Genomic DNA, 27,421 nt, shown 5'->3' with positions numbered 1-27,421 from the left:
GGACGATTTTAGGTTGTGTTGAGGGATTGTCACATCAGTATGGTTAGGTTGTGACAGGTGGATTGGTCAACAGGAAAGTTTGAAGATTGTGCTGTGGGTTTTCCGCTCAGCGAAGACAGCTGATTGTGACAGACATCCACACTCAATTTAGACGGATTGACAATTCGTCTTCAGACGGTTTTCAGGTTCTGTTGCGATATCGTCCCTTCAGTAAAATCAGATTGTGACAAACATCCACATTGTCTTCAATTCAGACAGATAGTCACTTTCTAGTCTATAGGGACAGTTTTCAGGTTGTGCTGTGGTTGTTCCTCCAGTTTGGTCAGGTTTGAGAGACATCCTCATTGTCCTCAATTCAGACAGATTGTCACTTCATCTTTTGATCACCTAAAACTACCCCTTGTGCAAGACATTTCATTTTCATATGAATGATGCAGGTAAGGTCAATGCTGGCATGTTCCATTGTGTAAATAACAATCACAGAAACAAAGAAAATAATGGAGCATGATATAAGTTTCTATACAAATATTTATTGATTTTATACGATATATGATAATGTCCAAAATCAATCATTACAATAATAAATATACCAGTACAGGGGAAGAAATCTACCAGTGTACAGGAGAATGTTCAGTCTGTTTCACAATGTACTAACTAGAGTAATCCTAAGAGAAAACAGTCCAAACATTTGAATCCGTCTCCATTGAACGTTTCCATGGTGTGGCAGTGATTGAACTGTAGCGATTCATCTTCTCACCATGCTGGAGCAGTGTTCGCCAAACGACGCATTCGTCTGAAATGAAGACAACGAGAAATGAAATCGGCTGTGCTTGACTTGATTAGGCTGAAGTTCATTCTATCTATTTCATACAATTCCCTAACTTTACCCCAAATGTCATGAAATTTTATATTTATGACTCTGAACATTACTGGCCAGGATGACCCTCTAAGGCTCTTGGATCACTGCTAGCACTTTAAATCAATGGGATGATTATACATTTTTACTATAATTGCATCAAACGATCCCAGAAATCGACCACAACTCGGATATTTACCGTGTGTTTCTGTCTTGATCTCTAATCTTCTTCTCCATCTCTTGGTCTGTTAATGTTTCCAAGAATGGACACCAGGTGTCAGCTTCATTCTGATTACGAATGGCGAGCTCAACTGTAGGCAGTGGTGCCTCACTGGAGAGAGAACTAGACATTTTGGTATGTTACTTCAAATGATGAGGATAGGGACGGACATAAACACACTACAACTAACATATAATTGGAAAAGAGATGTCGTTCTGAAAAAAAATGTGAAAAAAAGTTTCTGAAAAAAATAAAGAAGTTTTTCTCTGTTCCAAACTAATGGCAAGTCTTTTTTCCTGTTAGGATCTTTCAATATGTCACGTGAAAACTGCAAGAAGTGGTAAGCTTTTGTCACAAGCAGGGCCGAGAGTTTCATCACTGGCTTTCAACTTGGCTGCAGATGTCTTGGGGAGAGAAAGTGCTAAAAGGCAGCCCCATCATGGTGGGAAGGAAGCAAGTATACGTGTTCATGCTGAAAAAAAGACATGAAATGGAGAAACGAAGCAATATCTAAATCCCTATTGTTATCAAACAGCTAATGAGTAAAGATGAGGCACAATCCGATCCAGTGCTGGGTGATGGTGGTTTTTTTTTGTAATTTGTGAGAATACACTCCAGATTTCCTCAGGTGTTGAAGAAGTTGGCGGTCGGTTGACACCACGATCAGACATGCAGTCAACACACCAGCCCATTTGCTCTCCTTTCCAAGCTGATCAGTAAGAGATAGTATATATACCAACCTAAAAGCATATGTCCTCTGATGCCAGCTCAGCTGTCCCCGGATGCTGTAGGCAATTGATGTCACGAATTCCCCACCAAGCCCTGAAATGCAGAAAAAACATCAATAGTTTTGTTGTACTGTCAGATGAGAGAGACCCATACTGTTGCCTTTGTGTAACTTAATCTGATCTAGCTGGCTCCTGTCTTTAGACCAGCCACTCATAACTAGTCAGGCCATGGTGCTAATTCTTGACAAAAGATAGATAGAAGTAGAGTTTTTATGAATTGTCATTCATAGCATATCCAGCAGCCAGACTTTCACTCGTACAGCCAGTTGCCAGTAGCCAAGGTTGCACCTACCTAATTCTGCACATAATTTAGTAGCGAAATCCTCTGGACTATTATCTTTATCTGACATGTCCCATTCAAACTGATCGACCAGCGAGATGTTGCCGACATGGATATTTAGCTGCAATGGAAAATGTCTTTCGATGTCAGAAACGCCATCATCTACACTTTCTACACCACTGAAGGCTGTTCCTTTAGACTGAGTTGGAAGCTCCACAGAAGCCAAGCATAGCCCCTGAGACCAGAGAGTTGCACAATATGGAGTGGCCAGAGACGCATGGAAGTGGCGAGGCAAATACTGTGGCTGACCTATACTTGGTCAGAGTCAATCAAAGGGTAAGACAAAGCTGCCCCTTGACTGAGAGTCAAATTCAGCATTGAATATAAGCACAAATAAACCTGGATGTTTGAAAATGTTGAATGAAAACCAATAGCCGCATCAAGTTTCCATGCCTGTTTTCTGTTCCTTCACTTACCTTTAAAATCACCCTCTGGTCCGATTGTTCCTCGAGAATGTTGTCCGTGGGGAAGGCATCGACCTGTTGTCTCATAGCCTGTGCGATGGCAGGTACAAAGGCTACAGGGTTTAGGTCAAGGTCATCACACAAGATCTCTGCAAACTGCTCCATTGATATCAGTTGCTCTGGAAAACAAATATCAGAATGATAATATAAGATGAAACTAAAGCAAGTTAGACAAAGACACCTGCCTGGAGTACAATGTAGCACGCCTCTAATGAAGTTCGAACCAGCGACCTCTTGACTGCAAGCAAGAGTCAAAGCCACTTATTTACTAACCATTCTTATTCCATGTGAAACAGTCTCTCAGTTTCTGTCCATCGAGTTCCATATCTAGGCGTATGGGGACGAGCACCTCAGGCTGACCAGCATTCTCGTGGATAGGGGCTGGGTCATTGTCGTCAAAGCTGAAAGGGAAGACTTCAAACATACACTACAGGTACAGCAGAACAGGCACCAAAACTGAAGGCGATTGTCCCTAATGAAGAGGGTGTCCTGCTAACAGGGCATTCAGGTAAGGGAGGTTAACAGTATTATGACAAGAGTAAATGGAGCATCATAAGAAGAAATAAGATACCAACCAGAGAGGGAATGTGCGTATCTTCTTTCCTGATCTGTTCCTATTGATTGGAGTTGAACAAGGTACAGCATCGAGGTGATGAGAACTGCTTGGTACGGTCGGCACCCAGCTACTTCCTCGTTTTGTTTTGATACCCTCTCTGGAAGTGAAAAAGAAATGGTTTGTCATAAGATGTTTCACTACCATTTTGAGTTACGAGACATTTAACTGAAGAATTCAGTCTTTACTGGCTAGATAACTTTCTTAATTCCATGAAAATCTCAAAGATTTTTTAACAACTTACTCTCAAGGAGGGCTCATGCAAGTCTGAGTGTCAACCACATTTTCTCACCTCTGTGCGGCGGTCTCTTGGCCAATCGATACAGCTTTATATTTATCATCATTGCCTTCAAATATTTCATCTACTTCAGCTGCCTTGAGCAGGGTGATGTTTGTAGCAAGTGTGTGTTGACCAAAACCAGCTGAAAGGATACAGATTACAGGTCAATTCAACAAGTTTCAGGACCACTGAATGTAGTCCAAAGCAAACTTTGTATAATGATTCTTGGAATGGAAACTCAGCCACAGCCTAAGCTCAGCAACGCATCCTTGCAATACTGGAGCAAGTCAAACCTTTTTTAAGGACAAAGATTCTAAAAGAGGATTTATTCATATTCATGTGGCTGATTTGATGTCAGTCAAATTCACATCTGGTTACTGAGTACATTGGATGTGAGCAAGAACAACCAGTACAATGTTTGTTTCATGCATCGGACCCATCTAGACTCTACAGGTATTCCGTATAACTGCAGATGATCATCAGAAGTACATGTACGTACAAATACTCTTGTGAATCCCACCTTTCACACATTTACTCTTTGAAGTACAAAATAAAAAGGCCAGATGGAATTGACTTTTTGATACTTTTGCCAATATGTAGGTAATGCTTCCATAGATATTCTAACATGATTACCACAGACATTATTGACAGACTCTGGTGTCAAGAATATCAGAAGCAAGTCACAAACAAAAAGACTAAACCTCTGAAAAAGAATAGTTCGGTAATTGGAGAAGAACACCGCAATGTAATAACAATGTAACTTACCTCATACATACCAGAGCCACTGGAGAATGTGACGATTGTACATGCAAGTGCTGTTAATTCTAGCATTATAACTGGTCAAGGCCAGGTCCATTCACAAACTTGTTAGCAATTCTTTATACCTGCTTTTGGTTATGAACATGATGAAAATTGAGGACGATTTTTCCCGTTTTACAATGTAAGCTAGAGTTGTTCAAGTCAACTCCAAAACTGAAGACCACTTCATCGGCAGCTGTTCCCTACGTTTAAAAAGATTGTCAACTAACATCAAGTACAAGGACACACTAACACTTCTATACCACAATTGTTATCTAAAAGCAACAAACTATTTTCAAGGTGATTTGCGATCTCTCTGCTGTTGACACACTTACCTTTACATGAAGAGACAATACAAAGGACAAAGGAGTCCACTATATTGGTTTTTGTTTTTTTGGAGGGGGATGCTCAACTATGGACATTTTGAAATGAGATGGTCCGTTAGTTAGTGTGGAACATGTGCAATTATAACCCTTTCACCATCTCCCATATAAAGTGTAATTGAACAAAACCCACCACTACCACGGTTCAGCTAAACAGAAAAAGGGTCAGACAGTGTTATCTAACCTCATCCTAGTCCATCATAGCAAGATCCCCCTAATATTAATAATTAGTAAATTTTCAAAATGAGTGAACATGACCTGATCATGCATGTATTATAACCAGCCTGCCAGGGAGAGATCCAGCCCTACCCCAACTTCTTCATGATGCAAAATGTGGCTGTGAGCAGCTCTTCCGTGGGAAATTAGCCATGATAAACCAGGATGATGAAAAAAAGTGTAGCAAAATTATTTTTTAGATGTCTCCATAAAACACATTCCTGGTTAGTCAGAAATTAATCAGCAAATATTTCCTTTTCAATCTGGTTGTTGGGAATCTTAACTAGGGATATACAGTAAGTCACAGCTTGTACCAATATACATGTAAACACTGATTTTAAATATTGTATTGTATGGAAACATTCTGGGTCTAGGACAGTCTAAAGGCAAACTAAGATGGGGACACCCATACCACTGCATGTTGTCTACGGAAAAAAAAACTCACCAAGATCACAAATCTTTTTCCTGTCATCAATAGTTGCTAAACGTCTCCAAAGTGCCGGGTACCTCCGATAGAGGGAGCCCCTAAACATCTGAAGGTAATTGCCGACCTAGAACATAAAACAACCCAACACTATCACTTACCCGCATAGCAACGAAAACGCTTAGCAAATCAGTGACTGCACTGTAATGAAACTGAAGCCTGTAACCTTTCATAACTGCAACATCACAACCAAACTACAACATCATACAATAGAGAAACAACTTGTGCACTGTGTTCATTTAAGATTACAAGCTATGTATTTTCAGACAAGAATTTAAGACAAGAAGATTTCAGTTTCAGTTTCACCAAAATGATCAAAATCAACATAATTCTGTAGACTGAATGACCAGTAATCTTGGCCAAGTCCTACAATTTGGAGTAAAGTGTTATGAGTATGCTTTAAATGCTTTAAAATGTTCTTCCATCTATTTATTTTTCTCACTGCACAATACAGCACTGCACTCTGTTGAATGTACTATTATGTACGATTAAATAAAAAAAATAAAAAAAAAAAAAAAAAAAAATTTAGTTTAAGTTATCGCAATGTACAATGTACTATGAAACTGCCCTAAAATTTGGGACGTGATGATTGTCAGCATTGAAATGTGACAGGCTTTGACATTAACAGCGAGTACTGCATCAACGAGACCAACCAGCCATGCGACAGGTCGTACAATAAAACGTAGTTAGTCGTACATCCGCAACACACAACTGAAACAAAGCAGAAGGTAAACAGGGAAGGAGAAACATGATAAAACTATCAACAAAATTCCCTAGGTGATCTCTGGCCACTCATCAACAGTCACCCACCGACTGGACTGGGTTCTTCACTTACCCAGGTCAGTTATTTTCTTCCGATCTTCCACACTGGCGAGCCGCCTCCACAGCGATGGATACCTTTTGTATAAGGAACCTCTAAACATACGGAGGTAGCTGCCAACCTAACAAATGAAACACTTGGATTTATTCTTGCCATGCATGGCGCAGGAAGGGACGGATTATGGGTGACTTCACTGGAACAACACCAATAGGGCTTGGCTACTGATAACTTAGTATGATTTAATAAAGGAAAGTACATACAATAACAATGTATGAAACCAAAAAAACCCAAAAACATCAATTGTTGTCTTTCAATTCTACAACATCTCTCCCAGTCTGACACATTGTTATTGTAAGCCAAATCACAGATGAAACCAATTCTAAGAAGTACAATGGTGCAACTAGTAGACTTGAGTTCTCATTTCTTCCTTCCGAAGATCCTGCTTTCTGAAAAAAAGTTATTTACTTTTGGAAACAAAATTAACAATAACAAGTCAATAAACCACTAAAATCACCATAATCGCCTTGCAATATCCAAATCCAGATTGAGATGTTGGACAACAGGACTTTTGCATGGCTTTGTCCTTGTCATGCTCGGAGATACTGAGATCCCCCCCCCCCCCCGAGATCTGTATTCTGTATCTCAAATGTGTCAAAATGGTGTACAGTACAGTCAATATCTATATCATAATACTATAAGGCGGCTCGCTAAAGTGCCATTTGGGGGTCGTGTTTCGTCTCGAAATTTTGCACGTTTGCAGGTGATATGTTATCCTGATGCAACGTCATGTTTATTTTCGGAAATTTACTTCAGCGGAGCAGTAATGAGGGATTTTTAATCGGACACGGTCAATTCTCCTTATCACTCACGGAAGCCAAGCCATTGCTGTTTAGTTATGCAGGGGATTAATGAATCACCTGCACTCCCTGTGGGGTGACTAACACTACCTGTTGAACGGCTGGCTGTAGGGGGATGATTGGAACAGCCTGTACACGTGTTGACCTGCTGAACCAAGGTTAATGTTATTTTCAATCCACGATTGTAGGTCACCTGATCTTCGAGATTTCGCGGGAAAGAAATTGTAAACAAACGCATGTGTGCAGTTCAAATGTAAACAAAAATGTATTTTGATACTTTTGGTTGCTGGACTTGGGTTTTCCCGCAGTAAGGAGCTGGGGTCAAATTGATGGTCTATCGTATATTGGTACTGTATTAGCCAGAGCTAGCCCTTGATTATGAAGGGATTTTCAAATTAAGGTTTCAATGGTATGTTTATGTGCTCACCACAGCTTTCAAAACTTGATGTATCTGAAGAGGCACTCTGAACTTGGCATGGCCTTATCAAGGAGCTGCTCACGGTGCTGAAATTCTAGCTTGCCTGTCGACTAAGTGCCTTGCCCGAGATCATGCTACATGAAGGAGGAGCACGCATTTTAAAGTTTTAGTAGTGATAGTGCAATTGGTCCGAGCCATTTGGAGGCCGACATGTGAAGGCCTATCTGGGTTCTCCTTCATCTCCGTATAAAAAGGGGCACATTGCTGACTAAGGAACGAGGTATATTCACATTGCCTCATCATCTCATTCGGACCAATTGATTTACTTTTATATGCACGCATACAGCACGCCACAGGGTCCGAGTCTGTGGACAAATGGTTGGTTTAATTTGTCTCTTCGATATTGCTCCTTTGATATTGCATTAGATTTTCGATGCAATTCAATCTATTCAAGGTATAGCCCATTTGAACCTGCCTGCGCCACGGGTACAATGCTAGTACTTATATAGTTCACACTGGTACACGCAGTAACGTGTGTATTGCAGTGCAGCGACAGTGTACGTACACTGTAGTGTACGTGTCGTGGAGACAGTCACAATGCATTGTCCAGGACACAAATTTTCATTGGCATTTTTCACCACTTTAGAGTTGCGATCGGTCAACATACTTCTGATCCAATGTAGTACCATTCCTTGTCCTTCTCTATTTGTATTCTTCTTGGTTTTTCTCCGTATGTTTTGATTCCACCAGGCTTTGTTTCCGGAGCCGGCGAATCTGGAACTGTCGGAGCCGTCGCCATCTTTGTTAGCATTGATTACCCGGCCACTCCGAAATTGGTATCGACTAGTTTATCGGCGTAACAACGACACGTACAAAATGTACATCAATGTACAGGAAAGTGGACTTTGTCAACTTTCACTCTCCTCCCAGTTCAAACTCTGATAACCCTGCTATACGGGTTTGTTTGTAAACAGTGACAGCGAATATTGTTGATAGCTGTTTGGCTCTAATACAACTGAATATATTGGTAGTTTCAACCTTCGGGCGCAAAACTGGCCGAAGACAAATTCCCACCCCGGCCCTTTCTGAACAGCCTCCAATTAGTCCAATACAATAGCTTATTTATGTTTTAGGTGCAGAACTAAGATAAGATGGCTCTAGCAGGACTTCGTGTCATTGAGTTTGCTGGCCTTGCCCCTGGACCATTCTGTGGGATGGTCCTCTCAGACTTTGGAGCGAAAGTCATCAGAATAGACAGGGTAAATATGAGTTTGTCATAGCACAGGAAGTTGTATTGGGAGGTTACATTTTTGTAAAGCCCACCAAGAGGATGTGGGGCCAAAGGCCCCTTATAGGGACGAACTGATATCCACATAAACGTTCTAATTTTCAGACTCGCAGCCGCCAATCAATTGACTGCCTGGCTCGTGGAAAAAAGTCTATCCAAGTCGACGTGAAACAGAAGAAAGGCCAAGAAGTAGTTGCTAAGCTGTGTCAGACTGCTGATGTCTTAGTGGAGCCATTCAGACCAGGTGAGCGGTGATCACTCTGGACGTGACTTAATACTTCTGTGTTTGAGACTCATTTAGTTGGCTGATTATGATGACCCATGACCCAGTTTGTCCATCAAAATGAGACATGTCTTCATTTGCATTTTCTCCATCAATCATCAACAGTTTTAGACAAGTTGTACAAACAAGGATCCATCTGTGAGACAATTGCCATGGGCCAATTGTCACTAGGCCTCATTCTTATGAATCCTTTTCTTTCATTTTTGTAGGTGTGATGGAGAGACTAAACCTAGGACCAGATCGACTTCTCTCTGTAAATCCACGCCTGATTTATGCCCGATTAACTGGTTATGGTCAGGTTGGACCATTTGCTGACAAAGCAGGCCATGACATTAACTATATAGCAACTTCAGGTAAGAGACTAACGTCATGCAGCAGGTCCTGGTTGTTGTATGGTCCGCAAAACTGCAAAGCAGACCTTCATCTGTGTTGTCTCGTCTAGGGTTGTGACTGTCTTTGGTGTACAATCTCCCCACAATCCTGTCTCTTGACAAGATACAGAGACAAGACAGATATTTGATCAACAGACCAGGGGAGGTGCTTGTGAAACGTCCTGGGCTCATATTAGCATTGAGATACATGGGCAAACATTGACCTGTGAGATAGCCCAAGAGCCTTCCCTCGTCCTTGGGACAGTTAAGACGAAAAAAGCTTTATAAGCTTGGATTGTAGACAATTGGTTAATTTGATGAGCCAGGTATCCATTTTCTTTCAGGTGTCTTGTCAACACTGGGAAGGGAAGAAGAAAATCCCTATGCGCCAATCAATCTTGTCGCTGACTTTGCTGGTGGTGGCCTCGCCTGTGCCATGGGTATTCTGACTGCTTTGTATGAGAGAAGCCATTCTGGTAAAGGCCAAGTTATTGATGCCAGCATGACTGCTGGAGCTGCTTATGTTGGTAGGTTGAAACATAGTGGTTTGTGGAGTATTCATTGTCTTGTGTTGTAGAACAGAAGCACTACATGTATATTCAGACAGATGAGACTAAAAATACAAGGTGTGTCATTCAAGGGGGAGAGGAAGTAAAAAGCAGTTGAGTACATAACAAACCCTATCTAAAGTAATCCCAAAACTATCAAATATACTTCCAGTTAATTTGAAATTTCTTCATCGTCTTTCTTAGGTTCTTGGCTTTGGAGATCACGAAATCTCGATTTTGTGTGGACCAGTGAAAAGCGTGGGACTAACCTACTTGATGGTGGCCAACACTTCTATGATACTTATAAGACGTCAGATGGAAAGTACATGTCTGTTGGTGCATTGGAACCAAAGTTCTATGCTGATGTCCTCCAAGGTAAGACTGTTAAGTGAGGAGTCTGGCGCATTGATGGAGAGGTTGTCCCTTGTCAGACCAGGCTGTCTCTTGATTTTGAGGAATGAAGAAACTGAAACCACTTCCATGTAAGACTACGTCTATGCAATGGCAAGCAAAAGGTATCACACAAAGTAAACGTGGACTCAACTGTATCGCACATCACTGTAGGAATATGCAAAAGTCTTGTTCTGCATCATGAGGACAATAAGACTGACACAATTGAACATAATGTTGATCCACAGCTCATGTATGCTCCTCAATTTTCCCTTATATTTTACAGGTCTTGGTTTGACTATGGACGAAGTGAGCCAGTTGGATGACCCAAAAGCATCAAAGCAAAAGTTTTCAAAGATTTTCCTTACAAAGACGCAAGACGAGTGGTGTAAGATATTCAATGGACTAGATGCCTGTGTAATGCCGGTGTTAGACAGAGACCAGGCACCAAATCATCCACAGAATAAAGCAATGGGAACGTTTGGTGTGGATGAAAATGGTGAAACGGAGGTTTTGCCTGCACCAAAGCTGTCACGGACACCTGGGACGGTGGCTGGGCCTGAACCAAAGGTTGGGGAACATACAAGGGAAACATTAATTGAAATAGGCTATAGTCAAGAGGACATTGATAAGCTAATCGAAATGGGTGCTGTGGAATGTGGTGTTTCAAAACCTAAACTGTGATCATAATACTGTAAAGTATTTGATAGAATATTGTAGAAGCAGGTCTGGAACGAGCTGCAGGTGAGTTTTCAACTGACATCATATGTTACAAATGAATAGTCTGTTCTTGTGGACTCCATGGTCACATAACAATAGGCCCAAGGCCGAATAAAAAAAGGTGTCCTAATGCCAACACAAGGATCAATGTATTCAACTATAATTCAATTGCCTATCATTTATTCTTGTTATGATTGAAGCTATTATTCAGTTAGGAATGGTGTTTTTAGATGGCAGCACTAATTAAAGCTTCTGGTGTTGGTGAGGATCTTTTGCGGGAATCGAGGCAATTTGATATGCCGTGAAGGTGGCTGTATACCTCAGATTTGTATTATAACAAAAGCCACCTGTTTCAGGCTCAACTATTTTATACAAATGTACAAAGCTAATGATATTTCATTAATTGTTGAAATAAAAATTGATGCAATCAAGATTTGTTCGTCTCCTTTTAGTTGGTGAGGACACATTATCATATGATATTCGTCTCAAATGGTTTTCCCATTGTTTTTTTGGCAGTCTACTGTGGATTTGTGGCCTCACCTCCAGAGATGTGACTGTCAGGGACAGTTTAAATTGTTGTGACTTATGAGGTAACAAGGTTGTGCATGACTTGGGACATAGCGTTGGGGCAAAGACTGACTGAGGTGTGCGTCATCTACCTAAGTCTGCTTGAGGACCATAGTACAGAGCCAGGGAAGGCCACCATCCTGAAGAGACCATATCTAGGTTCAGGCTGTTTGGTGAACTGTGTCATCACAGTCCAAATGTTCCTTCCCCGTTCAGTAGTTTCTGATTGGCAACGGTGTTCAGTGGTTGAATGCTGTAAAATCGGCCAGGAGCCAAACCAACTACGAGCTGCACAGGCTGGCATAGTGGACCACTTCGAGCTACTTGGTTGTGTGATTCAACTTGAGGACATGTAGTGTAGCAATGAGTAAAACCTTCATCAGTTCCAATCACCAGACTTAAGACAAACACACATAATAAAAGGTTTAAGACTTTATTCCATATCATTTACATTAAATGAATAGCAAGATAGATTGTGTAAATACCTGAAGTTCAAAAAGCCCATGTTGATGGGAAATTACATTTATTGACACACGACAGGAAATTATACTTTATCTAGAGTCAATACCATGGTCTCGTGTGCTTGGCTCATCCGATTCCATGACGAATTTACCAAGAGAATGTATGACTGAGTGAGAGGAACAGACCTATATCTCACACATTTATGCAGTGACTTCAGGTCAAAATGTGAACAGTTATATTTCAATGACATGCATAATAATCAAGAATAATGGCCAAACCACAACGACCTCGAGGGGGTATATATATATATATATCATCACTAAATATTTAGTTGCGTTTGGATCAAAAAGAAAAAAACCCCGCTCTTCATCACAGAAGAGCGGAGTCAAATATTATCTTTGTAATGTATATATTGCCAGTCTTTAGGTACTAGTATTGTTAGTCATCTGAGACGAGTTGTCTACCGCAATGGGCTCAACTGTGTTCATACTTTTCATGCTGATGTTCAAGTTCGCATTCGAATGTTTCACAATACTGTCCTTGTCGCAATTGTTCATGGTGCGCAAACTGTTCATGTCTAACTTGGTCTGTAATCTCGCGAAGCCATAATGTAATGAGAGGTTATTACTGATGATTGATATAGTCAGACCAGTTATAACAATGCCTGCAATGGCGCAGATACCACCTAGAATGTATCCACCCGTGTTCGTTGGGTAGACATCCCCGTAGCCAACGGTTGTCATTGTTATAACGGCCCACCAGAATGTTGCAGGGATAGTTTGAAATTGGTGAGATTCGTAGAATTCGACATAATACATGACGATTGAAAAGAATATGACTCCACTTATGAAAAATATAACCAGAACGAAAAATTCTGATGCGCTATGTCTGATGGCCAGCATTATTGCATTGAGTTCCGTCACGCTGCGGGAAAGTTTGAAAAACCGGAACACGCGGAGTGGTTGAAAGGACACTGCTATGATCAAAGCAACATAAACTTGAGGCGCAAGGCCCCATTTCATCCAGTAGATTTGTAAAATCTGATACAGCCAATAGGTGACGAGGCACACCAAATCCAAAACGAAATAGAAGGTCTTCAACAACCGTAATCTGTACGGTGCAAGTAGGAACCGCAGTGCGATGTCAACTGTGATAATGCAGTTCACTACGAGGTCCACCACGACCAAGGCTTTGATGGGGATCGTATGCTTCATCCTCATCATTTTCGGCAGCACCGTCAAGTTCGCTGCTGCCAGGATGCTGGTCAGGTTGGATGCTGGCCGGGCGATCCTCAAACTCGGGCACGTCTGGAGACAGTAGGCCATCAGGGAGGTGAACACCAGGAAGATGTAGACTACAGACCAGATCTGGAAAGAGAAAGAATAGAGCGAGCATTAGGAAGCTGTTATATCTGCAGGTCAATGATATATACACTTACTGTTCTCTTCATCCGGCAGCAGCTCCGAAACCAGGCGGACATCCGCTGGAATGACCCGTTGAGTGGTGGCAAGAAGAGAGCTTATTGCCATTATGAGAGTAACACTCGTACGATATGACCTTAGGAAAGAAGTCGACGAAAGTCTCATTGCAACCGAGGAGCATTTCAAAACTCCTTCGAGCTGCCGCCATACTAATAACTTATCCAGACATGTTCCCTTCTTTGTACATATGGTCAGTATATCCCACGCCACCTCTTGATAAGCAGTCCCCTTTTTACTTCTGTGTATGGCATGAAACTAAAAATAAATGAGGCGAGCGGTTCGCTTACATACTTTTTGATACAACCAATGCCACCTCCTTCTCTATACACGTTCCTTTCGTTTTACTCATTGATGTACAAGCCATCATGTACCACCACCTCTCCCTATACGACGTTACCTACTTTTTACACACAACCATATACTAGGCTATACCAAGTCCATCTCCTTCCCCATACATGTTTCCGGCTTTGAATCCGAGTCAACATTTCTCACTTTAAAAAAACGTATGAACGCAATGAATGACATTTAGCGCCTTACTTCGGCAGATAAATTTATTTTTTCACTGGATACAACTGTGAAAGTATAAAACATGATTTTGGGGCTGATGATATTTCTTCATTTTGAGCAGAAAAAAAGGTGAATTTGGTCATTGGAACCTCCCAATCCACAGTGGTCGTGGTCTGGGTACCGAGGTGGTCGTGTTACCGGGGGCCTTGTCATGGTGATTAGAGAGGAAACCATTCGGGACCGGCGATTCTTGGTCGTCATAGCGGGGTGGTCGCGTTACCAGTTTCCACTGTATGGCATAAAACCCATGTAATGGCACCTCATTCTGCACACATGTTCTCTTCTTTCTGACTTATATGGCACTCAAGTTATGTCATCACCTGATATATGGCCATTTCTTTTTTACTGATATGATAAGAGACCGCGCCCGCCATCTCCTTCTCCATATACTCCCTCTTCCTTTTACTCAGCTGAGAATACTGTAAATACACATTACTATGACGGTACCACCTCCTGTGTTTTATGCGTCCTCACAATTTTGCAGTCAATATTCGAATAAACGTTTATATAACATATGCACATAGATCTACGTATCCTTAATGGCACAAATGCAATAACATTGTTGTCAACTTGCCATCAATGTTTGTTAAAAGCTTATAAAATGTTCTTCAAAACACTAAAATGAAAAATAACGAATCAAGTACAGGGGTATCAATATAAAAACTTTTAACCTAGAATACTGACAAAATGTCAGTCGTCGTTCACTTCAAAATTATACCTATCTGATAAATGGCAAGTTTCGCACCTTTTGCGAACGATGATGTAGACGTAGGCCCTTCGAAGGTCCGTATAGTGTAGTATCATAAAGCCCTGCGCTAATTTATTGATCCCACACTCGTAAGGCGGTCATACATATAGAGAACGAGGAATCCCAGAAGTTTTCAAGAGTACATACTTCGAACTTGGTCGTTCTTAGCTCTTCGTAAGGATCGTGAAAACTGCCTATTACCAACTTGCACTGCTTTTACTGATAATATTATGCATGTTACAAAATATAGATACGAGGCAACTGCCACCTCATCCCATCTGCTCATACCGTCAACCCAATTTAGAAACCACCGCAGCGACACAGTTGTATGAATAGTTACTTCAAAACCTCTTGTCATATGTAGAATCAACAGATAATAAACCCCACAGAATCAATGATGTACCCTTGCACTCGACACCTACATATTGGCAGCTGGAAGCACTTGCAAGGCACTTGTGTTAAACACTATTTAGATCTTCGGCAGATTTTGTAGTTTTTGGCATGTGCGCTTTGGGAGGTGGCCACTTAATACCAGACTTGTCAAATTCAACAGCAACAAAACAAGGGTGACACTCGTGCGCGTATTGTCGAGAACTCACTTTGTGTCCTTCAGTACTCGGCGAAGGATGCCTTAGAAGCCGTCGTTAATAGGTTTTAAAAGCTTTTCTCCAGCACTCCATGCAGTTTTTAACGCAGCAATTGACGTTTAGGTAATTTCCTTTCGACGCTTGTACCGTTAGATTTGTTCCACCAACAGCTTTCAGAACTTTGCAAAAGAAGTATTACCCGGCTCGCACTCATTATATTTATTTGCATAGACTTTTTGTGTTCATGTTATGATGATCTTTCCTTTTTAATGCAGTGCATTCAATCTTTGCATAGATTTGATAAAGACTGAGTTTATTACTCAGTACAGATATAGCTAACCCTGTTATAATGATGCCACAAATTGCACAAACACAAGCGATGGCGTATCCCCAACTTGTCTCGGGCACTACATCTCCATAACCAACTGTCGTCATTGTAATCACAGCCCACCAGAAGCTTTCTGGGATGGTGCTAAACTTCCCCGGAACTTTGAACTCGGCAATAAAAATCGTAATGGAGAAAAAGAACATCGCCGTCACAACGAAGATACACAGAACAAAGAATTCCTTCAAACTGTATCGGATAGAGAGAAGAATGGCACGGTAGTCTACGAATACATGAGAGAGTTTCAGGAAGCGTAATGTTCTCAGAGGTTGCAAAGCTATGAAAAAGAATGCCATGAGCTGACCAATTGACCCAGTGGCGAAGTTCCCATTGGCATGCGAATAGAAAGTTAGACCTTGGTATGACCAAAATGTGGCGAGACAGATGATTTCTATCCAAGTTAAAAAACCTTTAAGGAAACACCGGATGTTTGGAGAAAGGGCAGTGCAGATAAACAAATCAACGGTGAACAATGAATTAATGAGGACGTCAAAGTAAACAATCCAATCGGCAGCATCAGTTGTCCGCAGGAGGTAGCCCTTGTCGAATGATGTCTGGTATGCTTTGGGTGTTTCTTGTCTGGAGGAGCTGAAAGGGCTTGGCTGGCGGAATTCTGGGCACGTTTGCAGGCAGAATGACAACACCGAGGCAAGCACGAGGAACAGGTTGAAGAAGGACCAAACCTGGAACGAGAAACGAATCGAAGCTGAGGCTAGCCATGCAGGCAAGAAGTGCAGGAGAAAAAATGGCCGCTATCACGCATGGTTCCTGGCTCTGATCAGGCGAAGCGGATGGTCGTGGCAGTCATGCAGCAGCATCATCGGAAAGAAGATGGCTTGTGCCGAGGACGAGGATGATTTCGCTGAAGAGACGTTCCTGGGACGATTGCTGGATGTCTGTCGAAAGAATGTCTAACGCTAGCGCGACTCCGCAAAGAATCCTGCTTGGCAGTGGAAATATGTGTAATGCAGCATGGAGTTGGCCTGGGACGATATAAATGGTGCTTTCTGATAAGGTCAGCGTTTGGGGGTCAGCATACGCATGCTAAAAAGAACCAGACCTTTTACTGCGCATTCATGTACATGTAATGTACCTTTTACACGTGCTATCCGTTTTGTCAACGCACGACAAGTATAGTTAGGATGCAGCGTAACATCACAATGAGCTTTTGCACGCGCGTTGACAAACCGGAGAAAGGTGGTCATACATGTAGCTTCCACACCTTGAACTACATAGAGAACAATGAGTAGAAATCATGTATGATCTGATTGCTCATTGTCGAAAAGTTGAAATAGTGGTGATTAACTTTATCTAATAGTTTGTGACAATGCCCCGGGACAATGCCAATGGTCGGGTTCGTAAACAAGGAGAGCCGCTCGCACTATCGCAGTGGAAGCAAGAAACCATTGACACCATTGGAACTCGTCATCGATTGATTGTAATGTTTATGTATAATCATGGAAAGTTGCATTATCAATATCAGAAGCTGCTTGCTGTCTTGTTCTCTTATCAGAGCGTGATGAATGCGCTCGCGAAACAATGCGTATAGTAGCAGCTTGCATGACCAGCTGGTCATCTGTTGCACTGGGCGAGATGTTTGCCTCAGACATAGCCTATCCTTTCTCACTTTATCTGTAAAAGCGTTGACATTGCCGTCTATTTCATCAGAAAACGGACTGTAGGCAAAAAAGCCTAAAATGGTTGGGTAAGGTCATGAAGTTTCAATTGGCCCGTTTTGATCGAGCTTTGTTCGATCCATGCAAAATATACTTCTGACTTCTGACTTCACCAAAAATCCGAGCGCTTATTTCATTCTCGTGAAATAGACTACAACTGCATACTACGTTTAAAGATACAAGTAGCCTAAACTTTACGAAACATCGATTTTTCAGTTAAATCATGCCAACAGGTTGGGAAGCAGAAGTGGAAAGGGGAAATTGGACATCTACATTTACATGTACATGTAAAATATTCATGCAAAAGTACAATTTCAAAATGTTCGCTGCAATGTCCTTTGTAAATTTTGTGCAAAGTGACAAGTTATGATACGGTGACTGGGAAGTAAAAGAACATCACATTATCTTTCTGTACAGCGCCCCATGCACACGGGGTTATAAAATTCGCGATGGACCAACCTAAGTTGGCCAACCTATAGGTTCATAAAGAACGCTGCCCGGCGCAAGTAGTGCAAATGTTCAATCAGAATGATGAAACGAAATAGACAAACAAAAAACAACACGAATAAACCGATATGGCAAATTGTCCCTAAATTGTAGCGACAAGTCCTAAAATTACTGCTTAAAGGGTCACGCGAATGATATCATGATATCAAAGGAAGGCTTCGAGTTTCGCGTTTAATGTTATACAATTAGATGAAAGGGAGTTGTTTGTAGCCATCGATTGAAGGCGGGAGTTTGACGAGAGAGCTGTCAGTTCCCTGTAGGCCCCAGTTGTTGATAATGACTGTGATTAGGCTAAGATGCATTTATTTCAGTACGCGGTTCTGCTTGATGTTTAATTGAGAAACGTTATCTTTCAGGAGGCTACAGTGAAATTCAAACTACAGGTGTTCTATTAAAGCAGATTTTTACAAAACAGGAGGTCGTGGGTTCGACTCCCGGCTGAGTTGCTGCTTGGCCGGTTCCGCTAATAGTCCAACTCAAGTGGGTGCTCCTTGAAACCCCAGTTTGTTTTCTGTGGAGACGGGGATAGATGAATGGTATCTCAAAAGCGCTTTGGGCAGGGAAATCTGCGAAAGCGCTACTGTATATAAGAACCCAATATTTTCATTACCATTATCAGGAGTTATTGAATCGAACACCTGCTTGAATAATGTAAGTGCGGTGATGAACACTTTCCCGACATGTTATCATATATATGCTTTAACATCACGTATCTCATCGAGCAATAAAATCGAACAAATTCTGAGCTTGCTTGTTTAGTCAGCTCGATAATATACTTTCAAATAGAAAGATATCCCATTCATCATTTTATTGAAAACGAGTGATTATCTTCAATATTTGATCAACAGCATTGGATTATGCGGTTCTCTCTAATCAAACCACCTGAGGTTATCCACATTCGCTGAATGTACATTTGTGTTTCCGCAGAATTCATAAATTGACATCGTAAAATATATTATATGCACATAGATGTACTTTTATACTGCCGGTCGTATTTCACTGCTACACAATACACATAATAAGGAAAAACTATTGATTTTGATTGACAACCTATTCAATTCTATAGTTTTCTCTGGAGGTGTGACGCATCTCTATAGCCACTGATGATAACGCCCTGATTCGAGAATACCATGTAGTTCGTCCAGATTATTGCGAGTGTTCAGCCTGCATCGGTGAGTATTTCCCATATATCAGTGTTTCCCTCATTCAGTGTTCCCCTATTCACAGATTACGCGATGACCATGCAAACAACAACCATCTGAGGCCTGATCTGCAGGGAAACACTGACACATAGAAACACTTACAGACACTACACTGGGCAACCCTGTTATTACAGTTGTCACTGTGCCGCACTTACAATCGAAGACTATTGATTCACCTTTAGTGAAGCAAGTCCATAACAAGCTGATACCATGTTTATTACATCAGGCACTTGGACGTCACAGACTTCCGGTTTCTGGTTTCCGCCTGGGGAAACTTGCAGAATTGGATCGCAAAACAAAAGACAACAACATCAATGTTGCAGGGTGTCCTATCCCTTACAACGGAAGAAGCCTTATTAACGTTTGGCATAAAGTGTATGTGTGTGTGTGGGGGGGGGGGGGGGGAGGGGGCGAGGGGGCACGACAGTTGAATACCTGTCGTAATATCTTCAATTAACAATCCATGTTTGATTATGGGAGAACCGAGCCAGCTGCTGCAATAACGTAATGGCATGTAATTATCGTAATCCAGATAGAACTGGTGACAACTGGCTCGAATATTCGGGCTCAGCTGAGCGGTAATACCGACACACTCAAAGATATAGGCACACTGTTGTTCATGTTCCATACCTAGTTCGGAAAATATGATTTGTACCGCATATAGCATCATAAAAGAAAATAATTAAACAACAGACGACTCTGAAGAAGATATCCGGAGATACATGTCTGCACATTGTCTAAAGGTTGCGATAAAACTTGTCTGGGGATATCCACCACCTGTTCCTTAACAATAGACTGAAAAAAATGAGAGTGCGCGCTGGAAGAGAAGGATAAAAACCTTCCAAGGAAACAAGCATGATAACTGTTTGCCCAAGCTGATTAAACAGGATATAGATTGCCCGAAGCAAGCCAAATATCAATGCAGGTGTTTTTGAGTTGATCCAACATCAGCAACCTGTATTCTACTATTTCAACTTCGCCCACAATAATGTAATGAAGATAAGATATATTTGCTGGCAGCAGTTCACAAGAAAGCCCCCTGGCTCAGACGGTTAGAGCGTTCGTATTCTGAACCCGAGTTCCCGGGTTCGAATCCCTGGAGAAGATTTTGATTTTTTTCTCTTCCATATTTCTCCGAGACTGTCCGCATCGTCCTGTGGCTTGCTGGTTTGTGAAATCAAGCGCATCGAAGCATTGGAGGTCTATCATGTTTCAGGCTGTATTCAGGACCTTTCGATCGTTTGAATTTCTTACAATTGCCGCATGGGACGCTCTGGTTTTGTGCATGCAGTTCAGCTTTAAGTGCTGAAAGACGGAGTTTCAGAGAAGTAATGAGCTTTGGTTATGAGTTGGTCAAAGGCATCACCATTTTGGTTAGAACTTGAAATCCTAAAGCAACTACAACTCATTCAAAACAAAGTGACTGCCAATTTCAAGGGTGCAAGGGAGTCTATTCAACAGCCTCCCAGATTTTAAATGGGATTTCATCTCATTTTGAACGAGTCCGATAATTGCTTAAGGATAAGTGGTGCTGCCTATGGTCGACCCTTACGATTAAGAATTATCTGCAACACCACTCTTTATTCCTGGTATCACTCCGTCACCAATATTGTACCCAACTGGTTTATTGAACAAAATTGTGCGAAATTACCATATAAAATTAAATAAGAACGTGGAAACGCTATCTCAGTTAATCTCCAAAGTAGAGGCAGGTGTTTGTGAAATTGATAAAAATCGCATTACGTTGAAAAGTTCAGTCTCGAGAAGTAGTGGAAAAAGATGTTTGGTCTATCAAGGGACACAAGGCTCCGTGAATTATGAAGAAAGCAGTCCCAAAGGCAAACCGCAAGCGACAATGGTTTGAAACGTTCTTAATCAACGAACGTGTCTTTCAAATTATCGGCGCCCGCGTACTACGGATCTGACGGAGAGAAAGTTAACTTTAAAATGATTCACTGAACGTTCCAAACATTCCCCGAGGAAATCAAAGAAAGACACATTAATGTAATGATATTATCGAAATGAATGTGTCTAAATTCCGAAACACGACGATACTGATGTTGATGAATTGAAGCACTGAGTATTAAAAACTCGTCACACTTATGGCGACTTATCCTTGCCGATCTCTCGTCGTTGTGCATATTATCCATCCTTCACCGCGACCTCCTGAAAGGACGAGACTTTAGGATTGATGTTCACCGCCGGCCGGTAAGTCGGCATGTCCTGATCAAGCAAGATATTGGTTATCGGCATGCTGACACATGTTCTGATGGAACAAACCGAGTGATTGATGATGAAGTTACATCACATAATGTATAATCGGCTTTCGTCTTTACCGGTCCAGGACCATTTTTTATTTTGTATTTGGCTCACACCAAGAAAGAATCAGATAGACAAATAAACAAATGGAATCAGTTTTTGTTAATCATGTAAAGTTTAGTTTGTGTTGAAACAACAGAACGACTTTTTGAGAGTTACATTACGCTTTATAATCTATCCTTTTTGTCAACGCACGCAGTAAAAGTTTTGTTACGCTGCAACTGCACACCCAAATGAAGCATTTGTCGCGTGCGTGGACAAAATACTGTAACGTGCATTTTGGAAGCTTTGACAGTTCTTATAAGCACTGAAGTCACTGAACCTTTCCCATTGTTCTTCCTTTGAGAGCTGCGTAATTTCGTGGGCCGTGCATGACATATCTGCATGTTTATAAACATGTATAGCCTACATGCGGTCATACACTGCTGCATATATTAAGTTTAATGATTAATTGCTAACCAATGTCTTCTGCCTAGTTGTCTTGTCATCACGGGCGTCCCATTGGTAGGCAGGGGACTATCACTAAGGACCAAATGATATTTACTCCGAACACAACAAATGTATACCAAAATACTGATAATCGGAGGCATTGTTGCAAAATTGCTCCCGGTATTGGTTTGTTTGACGTTAAGTGTGATAGATTGCCAATACATCTACGGTGTATAAGAATTAATAAAGGTCTCATCAATTCTTGCTATAATACCAGACCGATCAGCAGACCGATGTATATGATACCCACGAGGAGCTCAAATTTCAGGTCAATGTTTGATCAAGTCTTCACGGCTCGGACCTATCTTCAGGCCGGTCAATCATCAAATTAATGAACACTATTCTCCATCCTTAGATTCAGGCTTTTTTCTCCTTCGTCATATGCAGAAATATACCGAGTGGCGGAGTATATTGACATACACTGGTTATGTCAGGCATGCCAGGATGACTGTTCACTGGCCGAACCAGGCCGCCCGAAAACCCAACTGGGGCTTCAACTCTTATCACACGTTGAAAGTGGTATACTCCCTCTCACCAGCTCATCCAAGTGCAGAGCAAAGGTTGACCGAATGAAATTCAAAAATTCAAAATTTAAACCTTTTATTACACTAAAACGCCGACTAGGGGCCATAGTAACATACAATAATTACAAAATATACATTAAAGAATCATTATTCACTCTATTTTATTTACTTGGCCGGGGAAGCTAACAAAAATGAAGCAGGAAAATGAGAATAATTAGATCAAAATTAATACATCCTGAATCCAATATGATGCTTGCGACAGAATCTGAAAAGAATGTGATTATTACGTATCGGTTTTCTTATCAATGCCTGATGGAATTGGATGGCTTTCCCGATAGTTTACTGTGATTAGATTCGATGGAAGGATCATAACGGATATGACTTATCAATTATGCTTATTCTGCAACGAAATGGATTACTTTTCATAGAGAGTGCATGAAGAGTTATCCGGGCGAACGAGGCAACCGTCACTCATTTCTTTCAATTTCTTGCTAGTTTGATTTGCTTGGGATACATGTATCTATCTCTCTCGTGAAAGGAAGACGTCTTTCAGGTAAATTATTTGACTCTGGTTGTATGTAACTGTTACTGTCGGTCTCAGACACTGGCAGTCCTAATTCCAGGTTCAACAGACCATTACCTTACTCACGGACTTATTGTGGGGCTAATGGAGCTTATGACAAGGAAAGTAATAGGGTAATAAATAGAGTATTGAGTATAGGTCAATGCCTTTATGGAGCTATGTAGCAATTACAAGGAACGTGATAGGTTTACCGATATATCCAACCTTGCGTCAGGAATTGGCGGAGGTGCAATTGCTTGGGAAGAGGCTGGATGTGATCAGACGAGCATGGCTTCTGTACGTAAATAACAGTTCACGGTTAGTTCACAGGAAGCCATTGATTGGTACATGTACCTCTTTTTTATTTCCTGCAGCCACATCTGTGTTAATACGTCCAACAAAAAGGTTGACGATCCGTCAGATATGAATCAACCAGGAAGATTCTTACAACTCAAAAGTACATAATCTTTTTTGTGTCACCTAGTATGAATGCGCCAGGATAATGATCAGTAATCGATACCTTGTTGCCTTGTTATCAACAAACAGACAGAAGAGTCTTAAAGCCTGTGGGTAAAGAAGTTAAACTTCTGATATCTAATCGAGTTGCTACAGATCATTGTACATTAGAGCTCAACCGTATCAAGATCACAGGCTGGAGTTCACTGACGATGAAAACGCGCAGCGAATTTGGTTTGTGTTGTTCTTTCATTATGCATCATTGACCACCAAGTTCAAAGAGGCGAACACACTTTTGAAATTATATCTTGCCATACCATAGCCCTGAAAGGACCCCGGGAGAGGCTGCTTACCTGAGAAACGAATACAGTGTAACCCCGGTAACACGACCACTCATGGGACCGAGGTTGAATGGTCGCGTTACCGGGGTGGTCACGTTAGTGAAGTTAGTTAAGTTCAATTTTCAAAGCCAAAATTCTATGGGACTGATGATGTTTCTTCATTAGGAGCAGAAAAAAAACAAGTGAAAAAAATATTTGGGACTTTAAATTTTTTTTCATCTGTAGTATGACATTTTTGAATTGAAACGCCATTCAGGGGTTATGAGCCAACACAGAAATGACAAACTTAAAATGGACACTTTGTTTTTCCACGCGATTTGATGAAAGCGACATCGCCTCAGGGCTAATTCAATTATGTTAGGTTAACGAGTCCTAAACAGATTCAAAACGCCTTGGTGACGCTGGATGTTATTCACCAGTCGTTTCGTTAATGGGTCTATATGGATGGTCTCTATTTGATTTATGTAATGGATCAAATGGGATATTTGGACAGGCTGATAGAATTACAATAGAATAGAACTATCACTGATCTTGTTGATGCTAACATTGATAACATTAGAGCAACACTCGGCACGCTAACTACTAGGTGTCACAAATAATATTATCATAAAGGAAAAAACACACCCAATCCTGACCGGATTCCGAAAAAAATCGAAAAAATGTAAATGTCTATTGCACAATAACTAATGCAAGCAATGCGATCGGACGAACTGGAAACGTACGGTACTGATCTCAGCTTTGACCGAAATTTGATAAGTTCATTTTTGATCGGTGGGAGTTTCTTGAAATCAAAAGTATATAATTTTTTGTGTGTCACCTAGTATGTCACGACTTTAAATTCGCCTAATCCGACCCATATTTAGTCGCGTCATGCAACATTTATGTTGACGACTAATTTCTAATAGGTCCCAAATGAGCTGCTGAAGGTGGGTCAATGTGGTTTTAACAGCCAATCGCCATTACTAAAATTAGCCAAATGTACGTGGGATGGATCTGTCACGAAAGGCTTGTCCTTAAAAGGACCCAGAGGGCTTATGCAGCGGTCAGTGTTAACCTTGTACCCCCCCTCCTTCCCCATCAGAGTCACCACTTTGTCGAGTTATGAGCGAACAGTTCTTTTTCTAAGGCCGTTGACTCTGTCGATCAGGCGTCTTCTTAATCACATTGAATAGATAGATACTTATCATCAATGAGAAGGTAAAGAGAAGGTAGACCACTCGCCTAACTTCATGAAACTACATATCGTTCATTTTGATGTTGTTATTCATTTTTATATGGCCATTTATGACTGCGATGGGTCATTTATTTAAATGCACTTTATTGAGAATATGCCGGTCCAATCACTTTTTGAGGAGAGCACTTTCCATGCTGACGAATATCGTAAATGAATGAGAACTGTCAATTAAAATGGGATTTGCATCAATAAGCTGACTATTTTTTGTCATTATGGCATCATTTTGTTGATGAAATGACCTAAGACCGCTCATGCGAACAGGATAACAAAAAAGTCGTCATTTGTGATATTGAAATTATCAAATAATGAAAAAATACGCCAGCGAGATATAGATTGAAATGTACACAAGATGAAAACTGCATGGCTGCACTCTGCAATCGCTCATCAATTAGTAACATAACCTAATAGTACATTTCTAAAGGCTTCTGGTTGTCATAGCAGTAGTAAATTATTCACGTGCTATAAAACACTAAAGCGACACTTTTCATTATTTTCGGACTTTGATTTTGTATTGATTTGGATTAGGAGCATGGCGCGCAATGTTGGCAAAGCCCAAATAAAACTGAAAGTCCAGGAACCGAGCGGCTACCGGAAGCAGCGGTGCCGGCGCATGGAGGTAATGGCAGTATATGTCAACATCGCAACGTCGTACTTGTTAATATCATATGGACAGGGTATTTGCATGTTCGGATTAAAAGGCGGTTTCGTTATTGACGTAGCTTTTCTCCTCATATATAATGTATCGGTCAATATTAACCATTACCAGAACTGGCATCATTGGCCTTTACAAACTTTCGATGCTATAATTGTCGAGTCGTTGTGAACTGGTCACTCAATAATTTCGCTACATATATTTTCGAAAACATCGACGTTCAAATGACCATCTTACCAATTTCAACTGGCTTTTTTCGCCACATTAGGCCATTGTGAGTTTCTGTTGATACACAACGTGAACGCGAGATATCTTACCTTGGCTGATGTTGAGGAGTTGGGGTACTCTAGGAACAACCATAACTGATACCGCATCCTCCTCAAGCCAGTATTATCCAGCATTTCTGTCCTCGCCTTTTGTCTCATATCACAATTAGAGGTCTTATAAATGGCCTCCAAAGTGTGTCGTCTCTCCTCGTAGTCATCATAAGACTTAAGACAGCAGTTTGCTATCACGTTGTCGTCCAGGCCCCAGAAGCATAACTCCTCCATGACGCTGTCTCCGCATAAGTAACTCGGGAAATGGAATCTGCCACTTCTGTAGCAGTCCAGGACATAGTTAAATAGGACAGGATTCCGGTCAAAGAAGTACGAGTCCGATTTCTCATCATACTCCCCGCAGTTCGTCCCAAGCTGGTCTAACTTGGTGCCGGGGAATGTCTTCAGTGTCTTCCGGGACGTCATAAAGATTGTCCCACCCACGTTAATCCGCACTATGTCAAGGGCACCCATCTTTGGTGCGCCATTCAAGGTTGTACTATTCATCACTTAAAGGCCTATACATGAGTTGTGTCAAAGAATATGATATCACATTTAGTAAACCAACACTAGAGACTTAATAGCATTCAGCTGTCAAGCTGCATGTAAATTATCGGGAGAAGCATCATCAAAGTCCGGTCGACAAGTTTACACTATCCATTGAATGGTATGTTCTAACGATATTAGTATAAACTTAATTCCGTTAATCTCGCTGTTACAGTTTCACAAAACTTTTCCATCACTTTCTCGCATATCTTTGGAATAGACTACCCTGCTGCCTCCACGGAGGAATCCGATGGTTGCAATGAAACATTTCGCACTGAATTGACCGACTGTATTATGGCTGCGACTGATGGATATCTGATGCCAGTGACATCTGGCAGCTACGTACAAAGCTGACATACATGTATGTACGAAACCGTATGTACATGTGGAACATAATTTTAAGTAAACACACGTTTTGCTGGGCTGATGATCAACAGCATACATTTAGTTTTACACTTGTATGGCAACATTGTTGAAATTCTTTTTTTTTTAAATTCAAAGTTCTATTTTTGAAAGAACAGATCGAGTAGGCTATTCTTTTTACGATATGCATTGCCATCTATAACATCTATCAATAACTACCAGTTTTGCTGGTTTGTCTTGCCATATTAACTTTGGTGGCGAGATCAAAAGATCAACATTTTTTTCACCATGTCACATTA

At 41.2% G+C, this 27,421-nt stretch overlaps 3 protein-coding genes across 5 annotated transcripts; 1 reads left to right on the top strand and 2 right to left on the bottom strand.

The window, feature by feature from the left end:
* Window positions 1-510: 510 nt before the first annotated feature.
* LOC135500846 (SWI/SNF-related matrix-associated actin-dependent regulator of chromatin subfamily B member 1-A-like) lies at window positions 511-8,336 on the bottom strand. The gene is made up of 10 exons (XM_064792516.1): window positions 8,205-8,336; window positions 5,404-5,509; window positions 3,574-3,703; window positions 3,244-3,381; window positions 2,942-3,069; window positions 2,621-2,787; window positions 2,157-2,265; window positions 1,817-1,898; window positions 1,056-1,187; window positions 511-793 (listed from the first exon to the last, which is right to left on the bottom strand). The coding sequence occupies exons 1-10, from the start codon at window positions 8,334-8,336 to the stop codon at window positions 754-756; spliced, it is 1,164 nt and encodes a 387-aa protein (XP_064648586.1). The 3' UTR covers window positions 511-753.
* A 78-nt stretch (window positions 8,337-8,414) lies between these two features.
* Window positions 8,415-11,548, top strand: LOC135483495 (alpha-methylacyl-CoA racemase-like). 2 transcript variants are annotated; one of them, XM_064764451.1, is made up of 7 exons: window positions 8,415-8,495; window positions 8,671-8,796; window positions 8,931-9,069; window positions 9,318-9,461; window positions 9,824-10,006; window positions 10,232-10,402; window positions 10,704-11,548. In XM_064764451.1, exons 2-7 carry the CDS (start codon window positions 8,689-8,691, stop codon window positions 11,099-11,101), a joined length of 1,143 nt encoding a protein of 380 aa, XP_064620521.1. In that variant the 5' UTR covers window positions 8,415-8,495; window positions 8,671-8,688; the 3' UTR covers window positions 11,102-11,548. The 2 variants fall into 2 exon arrangements, with proteins under 2 accessions (XP_064620521.1, XP_064620522.1); XM_064764452.1 differs by having other exon boundaries at window positions 8,487-8,503.
* Window positions 11,549-12,123: 575 nt separating this feature from the next.
* On the bottom strand, window positions 12,124-27,058 carry LOC135500833 (potassium voltage-gated channel protein Shaw-like). Of its 2 annotated transcripts, none has more exons than XM_064792495.1 (2): window positions 26,214-27,058; window positions 12,124-13,533 (listed from the first exon to the last, which is right to left on the bottom strand). In XM_064792495.1, the coding sequence occupies exons 1-2, from the start codon at window positions 26,718-26,720 to the stop codon at window positions 12,589-12,591; spliced, it is 1,452 nt and encodes a 483-aa protein (XP_064648565.1). In that variant the 5' UTR covers window positions 26,721-27,058; the 3' UTR covers window positions 12,124-12,588. The 2 variants fall into 2 exon arrangements, with proteins under 2 accessions (XP_064648565.1, XP_064648574.1); XM_064792504.1 differs by lacking the exon at window positions 12,124-13,533 and adding an exon at window positions 14,115-16,617.
* Between the last annotated feature and the right edge of the window lie 363 nt (window positions 27,059-27,421).

Source organism: Lineus longissimus, chromosome 2, assembly GCF_910592395.1.
Source record: "Lineus longissimus chromosome 2, tnLinLong1.2, whole genome shotgun sequence".
NCBI lineage: Eukaryota > Metazoa > Nemertea > Pilidiophora > Heteronemertea > Lineidae > Lineus > Lineus longissimus.
Note: the sequence above shows the minus strand (reverse complement) of the source record. Positions and strands in the feature narration are given on the sequence as shown.